Source organism: Musca autumnalis, unplaced genomic scaffold (assembly GCF_047663935.1).
Source record: "Musca autumnalis isolate F117 unplaced genomic scaffold, ASM4766393v1 scaffold_1, whole genome shotgun sequence".
NCBI classification, from domain to species: Eukaryota; Metazoa; Arthropoda; class Insecta; order Diptera; family Muscidae; genus Musca; species Musca autumnalis.
Window position 1 is genome coordinate 318,225,104 of NW_027411644.1, and position 12,804 is coordinate 318,237,907.

Sequence of the window (12,804 nt, forward strand, 5' to 3'; positions counted from 1 at the left end):
TGAGAACCGGGTATAATCTGACAAATTTGGTAAATGCGTCGATAACCACTAATATGTGTTTTCTTTTTGACTGTAGTGCTGGTAATGGGCCCAAATGATCTAGATGGACTGTGTGAAAAGGTCTAGGTATTTTCGGGATACTGTGCAGTGGCCTCGCATTAGGTCTATGGGGGCAGAATACATTATACATTTCACACAGTTTTTTCTTTGTTTGTCTATTTTCTGCTTCATTTCCGGGAACCAATAATGCTCCTTCATTTTTAAATGGCATTTATCTACTCCCAGATGACCTAACTTTTCATGGAGATCTCGGATTATCTCGGTCTCCATGTCTTTCGGAACAAATAAACGTAATACTTCATTAACTTTTTTGTACACTACCCCATTTACCATGTCGAATCCATTTACGGCCCCCTCTTCTAACTTCAGTTTCAATTTGTTTATTTCCGGATCCCTGGACTGGGCTGCGCATAATTGGAAGTCTATATCTTCTGCTTCTATGGTAGCTACTATTTTGTTGTTATCCTGTTCTATCCTGGATAGTGCATCAACATGCCCCATTTTCGCTCCGGATCTGTGCACAATACTGTAATTATAGTTTTCTAATTCTAATGTCCATCTTGCGATTCGGCTATTAATGTTTCTCTTGGCCAGTGTCAACGTCAATGAATTACAATCAGTCACAATTTTAAACTGTATCCCTTCCAAGTACGCTCTAAATCTCCGCAGGGAATAAATTATAGCCAAAGTCTCCAATTCAAAACTGTGATAACGTGTTTCGGCGTCCGTTGTCCTTTTCGAAAAATAAGCTACAGGATGAAAAGCACCATCGTCCTGTTTTTGCATTAAAACAGATCCGAATCCTACCGCGCTGGCATCACAGTGTAGCTCTGTTTCTCTCTTAGGGTTATATATGGCCAGTATCGGGCCCGATGTCAGGCGTTGCTTAAGGATTTCGAAGGCCTCTTTACAGCTGTCCGTAATTATGTATTTAACTCCTTCTTTTGTTAATTCGTATAATGGCTTCGCTATAAGAGAAAATCCCTTCACAAATTTTCTGAAATATGAGCAGAGTCCTAAAAATGACTGCAACTCTCTAACATTTTTAGGCATTGGATACTTTCTGATTGCTTCCACATGTCCTTCTGACGGCTCTATACCTTTTCTAGAAACTTTATAACCTAGATATTCGATCTCGGTGTATGCGAATTTACATTTTTGCATCTTAAGCTCCAGTCCATATTTGGCTAATCGATTCATCACTCTTTCTAGTAAGTTGACGTGTTCTTCCAGTGTCCTCGAGGCTATCACAATATCGTCCATGTATATTACTATTTCATTTTTTTTCTAAGAAGTCCTGGAAGATTCCCGCGATAAAGCGTTGAAATACAGCAGGCCCATTCTTTAGTCCAAATGGTAGCCTTAGAAACTCGTATTGACCGTTTGGTACTACGAAAGATGTGTATTTTACCGAGTCCTCTTCTAACCTCACGTGGTAAAAACCTGACTTCAAGTCCATTATAGTAAACCACGACTTCCCTTCCAGGTACTCCAGACAGTCCTCAATCAATGGGAGGGGGTAATTATCCCTTACAATAATCTTATTGAGGGACCTATAGTCCACACACATTCTAGTTTCTCCGCTTTTCTTCTTAGTGAGTACGATTGGCGACGCGTACGGCGAGTTACTGGGACGTATAATCCCTTTACTTAATAGGTCTGAGATAATCTTACTCACTACCTGCTTTTCCGCGAACGAAAGTCTCCTGGGTGAACTGTAGGTCGCATTCCCAGAGTTCACCAAGATCGACGCTTTAAATTCAAACGTTTTCGGTTCATCTTCCAGTTGTGCATAGTAATTTTCTCCGATTAGGTTGCGTATCTCTTGTCTTTTATACGTGTTCAACTGTGGATTGATGTCCCATTCTTCCTCGGCATACTCATTGTGTACTCTACCTATTGCCTGCAGGTTGTTAAAATTCCCCCCCTTTTCCACCTCTTCAATAGCGCACACGTTTGGCTTAGTTCGTAATAGTTTGAAATCTATTTCCCTGTCATCCATTTCCTCTTTCATCCCTTTAGGATGTTCTATGGTCCGCAGTGGGTTAATGTCCATTACCCCTTTTATACCTTCAGGATGTTCAACGGTCCCCAGTGGGTTAATGTCAATTACCCTTTTTATACCTTCATGAAGATCTACGTTCCGCAGTGGGTTAATGTCCATTATCTCCTTTATACCTTCAGAATGTTCTACGGTCCGCAGTGGGTTAATGTCCATTACCTCCTTTATTCCGTCAACGTTCCGTAGTGGGTTAATATCCATTACCTCCTTTATACCTTCAGGATGCTCAATGGTCCGCAGTGGGTTAATGTCCATTACCCTTTTTATACCTTCAGGAAGATCTACGTTCCGCAGTGGGTTAATGTCCATTACCGCATTTATACCTTCAGGAAGTTCTACGGTCCGCAGTGGGTTAATGTCCATTACCTCCTTTATACCTTCAGGATGTTCAACGGTCCGCAGTGGGTTAATGTCCATTACCCTTTTTATACCTTCATGAAGATCTACGTTCCGCAGTGGGTTAATGTCCATTACCTCCTTTATACCTTCAGAATGTTCTACGGTCCGCAGTGGGTTAATGTCCATTACCTCCTTTATACCTTCAGAATGTTCTACGGTGCGCAGTGGGTTAATATTCCCTTTTCCTACTGTTTCCCCAAGACGCTTTACCTCGTGTTGGGAATCAAACCCCCCTTCCTTTTTCCGTTGATTAACCCCAGCCAAAGCAATGCACAGTTTATTTTCTTTTTCATCGTTTATTTCTAACGGCCCTTTTTTGAATTCAGGTTTTGGGTCCGTATACAAAAATAAGTTTACAATATTTTTCCCGGATCTTTTCGAAAATCCCTCTGGGTCCGGATTCTCATTCTTAACACTTAAAATAATAGAAAATGACTTTAAGAAATCTCTACCGAGTATCAAAGTACACGGGGCACTACTAACTAAAACAAATAAATTCAGTTTTTCTTTTTTTCCTCCAAATTCTACAATTGCTGCTATTCGCCCACACACCTTTATCCTTTCTCCATTCAAACTTCTAAACTGCGAAATAGTTTCCTCCTCCAATCTAATCTTTGGGCACAGCGATCGAACCACAACACAGCTAACAAAACTACAAGGGCTACCAGTATCAATTAAGGAAGAAATGAGACGAGAGTTAGACCCATATATTGTAGAACCCAGAACCACTCTTACCTTTGTATCCCAGTTCAATTCTCCTTCTTCTTCCGATAGGGCTGCAACCGCTCGGAGCGGGCAATGCATGCGCAAGTGGCCAGTTTGCCCACATTTGAAACAGGCTCCCATAGGCCGCATCTCCTTTCGGCAGCTAGTTGCATAGTGTCCGTATTGATGGCAATTAAAACATCGCACCTTTGCCACAGGCTGGTCTGCTGGAATGGTCTTGGCTTGACGCTGACTTCTCTCCAAAACCATTTTTTCATATTTCGGAATTAACTCCTTGAATTGTGCCAATGTTGTTACGCTAAAGAATATTGATGCTGCCACAGACTTATCTTGCATTCCGTCAACGATATATTCAACAAGTTCTCGTTCAACTATCGGGGCATCTTCTGACAGTTCCTTCATTACTAAAGTATATCGATGCAGGCTCTCGGTTGCCTTATTACATTTGCGAGCGTCCAGTCTTTTTAACACCTCTCTTGTTCCGACAGGTTTTTGAAACTCGGCACGTAGTTCTATTTTTAGCTTTCCCCACGTATCGGATTTCGTGCTACGTAGGAACACGGCGGCGCTGCCTGCCATCATACGTCGGGCATAAATGAATTTTTCAGAGGGGCCACAGTTCATTACATCAGTCACTCTGTCAAATTCTGATATCCATTTTATAACCGGGTATTCGTCATCGCCCGTGAATTTTTGCAGTACTCCTTCCACATCAGCAAAAGTGGCCACGCACTTTTTCTGGCCTTTTTGCCCTTCTAACTCCATTATTTCTTTCTCTAGCTTTAGAATTCTCAATCTAGCCTGCAGCTGTCTTTCAATGGCTTCTGTTTCGTCCAACTCGGCTAGTTTTTCTTCTTTTGTATGTTCTGCTTGGGCGTGTTCAGCATGTTCATTTGTATCTGCCGTTTCGGCTCGTTCAGCCCGTACATTTTCTTTTGCATGTATATACACTTTTTCACTTTCGTTTGTTTGAGCCGTTGACGATGCTGGCAGCATCGCCGCTGCTTCTTGTTGTAGTGGTGGTGGTGACGCTGTTGCCCCCACCACTCCTCTCACCAATTCCCGTAGCTGCCCTATAGTTGCCGTTGGGGGAAAATCTATTCCAGCTTCTGTTAATTGATTCACCAGAGTATCACGTACCATTTTATTTTCATGTGTTCGCTATACCACCTTTAATAATTTTTCAGCTCAATTTTTTCCGTTTTTTGTTTTACTTCGCTGGGTATCAACTGCTTTATTTCTCTTTTCCTTTTATTTCTTCAGTTTTTTCCTCAGTTTTTTTTCAATTTAACATTCATTCACACAGACATATATTTTCCAATCTTCAGTTTTCTTTTTCTATTTCACGTTTCAATTACTTATACGGTTTTCAGGACTTTTTCTTCTAGGTTGGCTTTTCCTTATTTCACAATTGTATTTGCGTAGTTATTGTCCACACCTGAAGCTGAAGCAGTCTTCTTCGTTCCCCGGTTACACAAGTAATGGCTTGTCTCTTTATTTCATTCTTTTTTTATCTATACTAGTATACATGATTTTACAAATACATGGTTGTATTTTTATCGTATTAAGTGTTATCGATATTTGTTTAATTTATAATGGGTGTGTTCGTTGATATTTCTACTACAGGTGTAAGCACCTTCCATTTAAAGTTGCTTTCAGATCACCGTGATAGTGGTTCAATACCTCTAAGTTATAGAGTGACGAACTGAAATTACTTGGGGGCGCGGTATATATATCGAAAAGAAATGAATGTCTTGACGAGCTGTGTCGATCTAAATTTTACAACGTAAGTGGTCAAACAGCGGAGATGCCGCAAAAGCCGCAAGTCCAACCCGATTTTTTATTTTTGTGATTTGAATTGTAATGACAAATGGCACAGCTCTGGTTAGGAACTTTTCAAATGCAAAACCTGACAATGAACGTAGATAATCTCGGCATTATAATGATGGAAAGTATGTTGGTGTAGGTGGTCAAACAACGGAGATATCGCAATAGTCGGCCATACACCCCATTTTTATTTTTTTATATCACGCAACAGTTCGAAGAAGCCTTTTGATTTTGGTGATGTTCGGAAAAAGTTCAGAGGTCGGAATGGGCAAAAAACGTATGTGGAGAAAAATATAATTTTATTCTTATGCGGATATCTCCGCTTCTTGTAGGAATATTCCAAATCCAAGGCCAGACAATTAAAGGTTGGTGTAGATGGTCAAAGAACGGAGATATCGAAATAGTCGGTAATGCAACCCATTTCCATTTATTTGTAATCATGCTATATGCCGCAATTTAGATCGGATCGTCACGAAATTTTGGGATGGGGGTCCCAGATAGGTAATGGTCGAATAATGTTCAGGGGTCGGAAAAAAATTCAGCATTTTATTCTTATGCGAATATATCCTCTTCTAATAGGAGTATTTCAAAAGCAAATCCTATCAGTTATCGCTGTTTTTGACGTTAGGTTAGGTGCATTTCAACAAAAGTGACTTATATTAATGAAGACATTCTGAGCTTTAAACTGGTCCCAGTTGTGTTACCAAAAGTGATCAGATACTGGAGATATAGAAAAATATGTTCAGATATACCAAATTCCAATTTGTGGAATTTAATTTCCATGGTGGAACGTGTTTACAATTATGGGGTTTTAATTTTCGGTGTAATCTGGCGCCCAACGTGAGGCACAATTGCAATAAACATACGACTTTCCCTAATTTACTTATTGAGAGCCACTATTTTGAGCTCAGCTTGACGTACTTACCAAATGTCAAATCCTAATTTGTGAAATCATACACCCAATATTACTCTATAGCACATTTACATTGTCGTCTCACACATTTATCAATTGTAATTTTATGACACACCAGTGTTTGCGTGCGTGTGCATGTATACAAATATCCTGAATGTTTCTTCCTCTGTAGGGCTGTTCAAATTTCACATTTTCACAATCGATACACAAGCCTACAAGCGATGAATACTCCTTTCTGCCAACTCAATCATCATGGCTAATGCAGCATACACCGGCCATGCCTCTAGACAGTAGTAGCAGTAGCAGCAGTGGCAACATCAATGGTTATGGTAGTGTTAACAGCAATTACGTGATGCTAAACGATACTCTACTCGCAATGCTGGGAAATCTCACAACGACGGCAACAACAGCAACAGCAGCTGTTGAAGAACGGTAATAAAATCACTTTGTACTTGTATCCTTAACAAAGTAAACTGTAACTAAAGGTTGTCTATTCTACAACCAACTACTAGTTGTAGCTAGGATAACTAAGAGTGGCAATGACATAACATTGCACAAACTGACAGGCTGTTGATAATCACACCAACAAATCGCCTTGTACTTTGTTGTATTGAAATGTGGTGGTTTCAATAGCTCATGGCTTATTGTCAGTTGTCAATGGCCTGCCTAGTTGCCTACCACAATATATTCTATGTTGTTCTGATATCTGTTTCTTTTTCTCTCTCTCATCCTCTGCCCCCTTTTAGCACTCCATTGCAGCACATGTATTCCATTAGCTATATGTATTACAGTCTCATAGGCACAGCGCTGACAGTGCTCATTGGATACATTGTCAGTTATTTGACACAGGACCCTAAGGACGCATATGATGCGAAATTACTGCATCCAGCCGTGTTTCATTTGTACGAACGTTTTTGGAGCTGTGACAAACCCTACTATGTGAAAGATGTCAACAACACAATCGTTACCGTACTTGGCTCAAATGGCAGTGTATCGGTATGTCAAGGAGGCCCACCAGATGGTGGAGACTCATCGGCAGATGGTGGTAACGGTAATAGTGGTGCCAAAATTAATCACGCTTTTGAGCCGCAAAATGAAGCCAATATTATAATTGGTGCTGACAGCAGAAACGACGGCAAAGGTAAAAATCCCATGGATGTGATTTTCATTAAGGCTTTGCCAACAAACAACGACACAGAACTATCCACGCAACCATCACCACCTTCCCCACAACAACAAAACTCATCAATGGATCAACACCCTGCAAGAATATTAACAACAAATATGACTAATGCCAATAATGACGCTGGCGTCAATATTGACAGTATAACATTATAAATGCCAAAAACCCATAATACCTCCACAGCATTTGGCAACATGACCCACTCAACTAGCCTGCCGGCTCCCACCACCACTGACTGTGCAGACCACAATAGATTCAATCGCAACAATACGGTTAGCAGGACATATGCTGGCGGCCTCAGTGACAAAGAGAATGTTTGATGATGATTCCAGGATAACTGTGTTATACCTGCTACACAAAATGCCACCTTTGCCTCCATACAGATAGACATACATACACATGTCTATGCAATGACCTGCAAGTGACTTAATTGATATTTACTTAATATGATATATTTATAAGTTATTAAAAAAAACAAGATCTACAACATTATATTTAAAAGAAAAAAAAAACAACAACTACTACTATTATTGTTTAGCATACAAACTACAGTCCTTATAGATTTAGATAAGAATTTAATTTATTCTATAGGTAAATTAAAATTATTATAAAAAACTGAATCCACAGAGAATAAGAAAAAAAAAACAAAAAATGTATACACCGAAAGACAGAACTATTGAAATCTCATAAAGACAAATGTATTTTTTGTAAGAAAAAAATTGCAAAGCAAAAAATAAAATAATTGGACTAAGTATTAAAGTTGTTCATTACTCTCCGTAGAGATAAGATAGATAATGGTAAGTAAACAAGTAAAAAAGTATCATTCGGCTTTGCCGACAGAGATATATCCTCAACCTATGTGAATTAAAACGTTCATCTACCCAGCAAAAATACTCATTACAAATTGGCCTACTTTCTCATTATTTTAACACGGGCATGTCATAGGGAGTAAGTACTTATTTTTTGGCACTTAAAAACAAATACATAAGTACTTAAATAAGTAGTTACGACTTGAAGTAACCAGGGAGTAACTACTTATGTATCTACTGTTTAGTGGCCAAGAAATAAGTACTTACTCCCTATGACATGCCCGTGTTAAAATAATGAGAAAGTAGGCCAATTTGTAATGAGTATTTTTGCTGGGTAGGGACAGATCGAATATATTTTTCTGTATTTTGTGGCCTTTTTTGGACATTTGAACTTGCCGATGAAAATGTGGATTAGCATTAAAGTTCAAAAGTGTTGCAGAGGAGGTATTTAAAGGAATGGAGCGACATAGTCCATTTTGGAAGTGGATCCTATTTTGGGAGTCATCTCTTTTCGATAGATATCGCGCCCATTAGACATTTCAATGGGTCATCGCATTAATTTTAGACCAGTGCGCCTTGAAACATGGACTTGTCCACGGAAAACATTGCGTCGCTCTAAACAGGACCACAACGAACAGCATCGGTCTACATTTCCAAAGGATCTTCGTACAGACCCTAAACTGCACTTACAGTATGTTTCTGTATGTCGAAAGAAGAATGTGTGCTAATGAAACACGCCCAAAATTTAGTTTTCGAACTAATTTTACCTTTGCTTTTGCTTCAAAACAAAAAACAAAAAACACACACAAGTTGTTACAATCAAAGCGATTCGAGAACTGGCCTTAAACTGAACTTTTCTGAAATTTTGTGTGGGAAGTTCTATGCCTGGTAGAAATTTTACGACGTGCAAAGTATGGCAAAAATCGGTTACACCCTTCTAAGAGTTATCCTGTGCCCAATTTTTCCGAACATTCTGTGGCGGAGGTACCTGAATGAGTGGACCGAAATGGCTCATAGGCAAATCGGTTCATCCGTTCGAGAGTTATAGTGCGCCCCAGACAGGCAGACGGACGGGCATTGCTAAATCGACTCCAAAAACGGAAACGGATTTTTTTCGTCCAAACATACTTGGGATCTAGAAATACAGCTAAAATCCACAAAATACCGGAAATCGGGAGGTATGTTTATAGCCTAGACAGACGGCAGTCTTAATTTGCAATAACAGCCTTAATGGCTTGTTCAGACTGACGGTAATTCGCTCTCTATTCGTTGCTCGACCCCAAATTCCGATGTAATTACTTCATTTCCCATACAAAATTTTGAGAACGAACAACGATTTGTGTACATTGTTCAATTTAGATTACTCTCATAACGACGATAAATTTAAATTTATTTAAATTAAATTTAAATTTATTAAAAACCCAAAAACTGCAAAACGTGAATGAAAAATAAGCGGTTTAAAGGGGAGTACACACTAACAGTCAAAACTGACAGTCAACGTACTTTAAGGACAACTTTCCGGCAAATAACAACTTTTATTTAGCAAAAAACGTTTGAAATACAATATTTACGATATTATTTAGAGATTATAAAAGAAATTTTTCAATTAGGCTTTGATATTCACGAAATAGACCTCGATGACTGTCAGTTTTGCTTGTCAATGTGTACTATACTTAACGACTAGTACACATTCAAATCATAGCATATTTTGTCTTCTCTTTCATTGCAGTTGCATTTCTTGTCCATCGTTTCAAATTCGCGTACAAATTTAGAAACAAAAATCAAATGCCTGCCAAAAAGTCTGTATACCAAAAACTTTTTTTGGCAGGTCTCTTTCTCGTTAATTTTCAAAATAGAAAAATTTGAAAATATACTGAAAGCACCAAAATTTTGAGAAAACATGAATGAAAATAATATAATATTGGATAGATATCTGAATGGAATCTGGCAACGTTGCCATGAGCAGCTGATTGATATTTTAGCTCCGCGAAAAAAATTAATTTTTAATAAAGAAATTTTGTAGTTTTAAATTAAAGAATATTTTGAATGTGAAGAATACGACATTCGATCATTGTTGCAGTATTTGGCTGATGAATGACCTGTTGCCGTTTGGTGAAGTGGAGTGCTCTGCTGTTATTGCTGTGTTGCTTGCATACGTTTGTTTTTGCCGCCATTTGGTTTTTGTTGTTTAGTAATGGCTCCAACAAAACAATATTCTTGCCCACTATTGGTTTGTTCCAGTACTGCAAGAATCTACTAATTTTAAAAAAATTTTCCGATAACATAAAGGAAAAAATGTTATCGTAGTAAAATTTAGTAGCTTCTTGCAGGTTCTGGAACAGAGCATATGTTTGAGGAATATTACCAAAGGGGTGTATAGAGTGGGATGCGTTGGATGTGACAATTATTTTCATCCCAGGTGCATCAATGTGGACATTGCTAAGATCAAAGACGACAAGTCGTTCAAATTCACATGCAGTAAGTGTCGTAAAGCCCCGAACCGACATGCTAGTACTTCGGGAGTTGTTGCGACTGGGAGAGAAAGTGGTCCTAGCGTTATATCAAATACTGGTGGTAGAACATCGAGTGGTAATGCTGGTTCTTCGAATTTGACTTGCGTACAGCAAATGTTCGACAGACTTGCTATTTCATTGAGAGAGTCAATCGATGAAAGAATGAAAAGGTGTTTGGATGACTTTGCTTCTGTGGTTAGAGAACAACTGGATCAACGTTTGAATCAATGTTTACTTGATTACGAGGCAATGGTAGATCGATTAATGGCAGATATGAGATCCGAGTTTGCGGAATCTGCTAAAAAATTAAATGCCGAACTACTTGCCTGCCAGAAGCGTTTGTCTGCATTGGAGAATGATTTAGGCAGCGTTAAAAGAAGATTGTCAGAAATTGAGAGGTATAATCTTGTGTGTCAAAGACGTAATAATAGAGCTGACATATTAATAAATGGATTGCCGAGGGGTATATCCAATCTTCGTGAGCCGGTTATGAAAATAGCAATGTTGTGTAATGTTGCTCTTGGTGAAAAAGAGATTCAGCATTGTTGCTATGTATTTGGTGGCAAATCGGTGCTGGTAAAATTTACAACGGTGCATATAAGGGATGCTATTATGGCAAATTATCACCGGCTTGGTCATCTGTCGTTGAATAATGTGGTTGATACCCATGTTGCATCACGTGTGTATCTTATCGATCACCTTACCCCCCCTGCTGCAAAGCTTGTTTTTGAATGCCGTAAGTTGCGTGAGAGGAAAAAACTTTTGAAATACGTACTTATAAACGGTGATGAGCCTAGAGTAAGAATCACGCTGTTAAATAATGTGGAAAAGACATTTGATGCAGTGCAGTGTGAACTTTTTTTTACTTCTGATGAGTGGGCTGGCGATGTTGGTTGTGGAGGTTCTGGGGTGTCTTCAGGGGAAGGAAATATTGCAGCAGCATCTGATATCTAATTTTATCGATTTACATAATTTAAATTTTGTATCTATTTTTTAATTTCTTTATTATTTGATTAATTTTTTTTTTGTGGCATCAAGGATTACAATGTTCGATTGCAATTTAGGCGATATTGTGCATGATAACACGTTTCTAAGATCATCTTTGAGTGCGTTAACTAATAATCTAAATATTGGGCATTTTAACTGCCGCAGTTTTAATCTCTCTTGTAGGTCACCAAAACTTTCTGAAATAAGAAGCGTTGTGGAGAATAGTTTTTTGAATGTGGTTGGAGTTACAGAAACGTGGCTCAAACCCTCAATTCCGTCAAGCAAAATTGATATATCTGGATTTGCGTGCTGCAGAAATGATCGTCCTGCTCATAGGGGTGGCGGGGTAGCTTTATACGTTTCTAGGTCTCTCAAATTTAAAGTTGTTTATAAAAGTAGTCTATATGGGGAAGCCGAAAGCTTGTTCATTGAGTTGTTGTTGGGTAGGAGAAAAGTTCTAGTTGGTGTCGTTTATCTTCCCAATGGTAACATGGAGGCTTTTGAGCATGATGTTGTCGATTTGTTGGTAAGGTATCCTGAAGTTTTGATCATGGGTGATTTTAACAACGATTTATTCTGTCTTGGCAGCTCGGTTAAGGTTAGAGATTCATGCAGAAGGCTAGGTGTTTCCATCAGACACAATTTTCTACCAACCCATTACAGTGTAGGGCATAATTCCACCTCTCTGCTTGATTTTTTTGCCCTTAACATGGAAGACGCAATTGTTTCTTCAGGTCAGTTTATTTGCCCTAATATTTCTGACCATGCCTTTATATTTTTGTCCCTTGGTATATCCGTTTCTCGTGTTGATCAATTCTTTGAGTTTATTGACTATGGTGCGTTGAGTCATGAGACTTTATTTGATGCAGTTTCCGCATTTGATTTTTCTTCTATGTATAATACAAATAATGTTAACATCCCATGGGCGTGTTTTGACACGTTTCTGAAATCGGTGCTTTCCATGTTCCCTATTAAAAAAAGGAGATTATCTAGGATCTCTGATAATACCTGGTATAACTCCTCTGATATAGCATACTATAACTCACTGAGGGATTTGGCATTTAAGCAATACATGCTAACAAAAGATATGTCTGATTGGAGAATTTTTTGCAAGGCCAGAAGCAAGGCCAAAGCTGTTGTTCGTAAGGCTAAACGAATTGCACACTCGTCTCTTTTTGAGCGCCAATCTACAAATCAGGAATTATGGAGCATTCTTAAGACTAATGGCTTTTCATCTGATAAGTCATATCAGTTTAATGGAAGTGTTGATGATTTGAATGCAAATTTTGCTTGTAATCAACTTAATTCGTCTAATTCATTGTGCG

General features: G+C 38.7%; 2 protein-coding genes across 22 annotated transcripts in view; one reads left to right on the forward strand and one right to left on the reverse strand.

Annotated features, from left to right (window-relative positions):
• Nucleotides 1-7,922, forward strand: part of LOC141389991 (sodium/iodide cotransporter) — a 459,732-nt gene extending 451,810 nt beyond the window's left edge. For all 21 annotated transcript variants that reach the window (XM_073962363.1, XM_073962374.1, XM_073962368.1 and 18 more), the window contains 2 exons: nt 6,160-6,419; nt 6,734-7,922. In XM_073962363.1, coding sequence (XP_073818464.1) covers nt 6,160-6,419; nt 6,734-7,325 — 852 coding nt within the window. In that variant the 3' untranslated portion in view covers nt 7,326-7,922. The remainder of the gene's footprint in view (nt 1-6,159; nt 6,420-6,733) is intronic.
• On the reverse strand, nt 3,045-4,711 carry LOC141389993 (uncharacterized). Its single transcript, XM_073962382.1, has 2 exons — nt 3,257-4,711; nt 3,045-3,182 (listed from the first exon to the last, which is right to left on the reverse strand). The coding sequence occupies exons 1-2, from the start codon at nt 4,388-4,390 to the stop codon at nt 3,174-3,176; spliced, it is 1,143 nt and encodes a 380-aa protein (XP_073818483.1). The 5' UTR covers nt 4,391-4,711; the 3' UTR covers nt 3,045-3,173.
• Nucleotides 7,923-12,804: the final 4,882 nt, after the last annotated feature.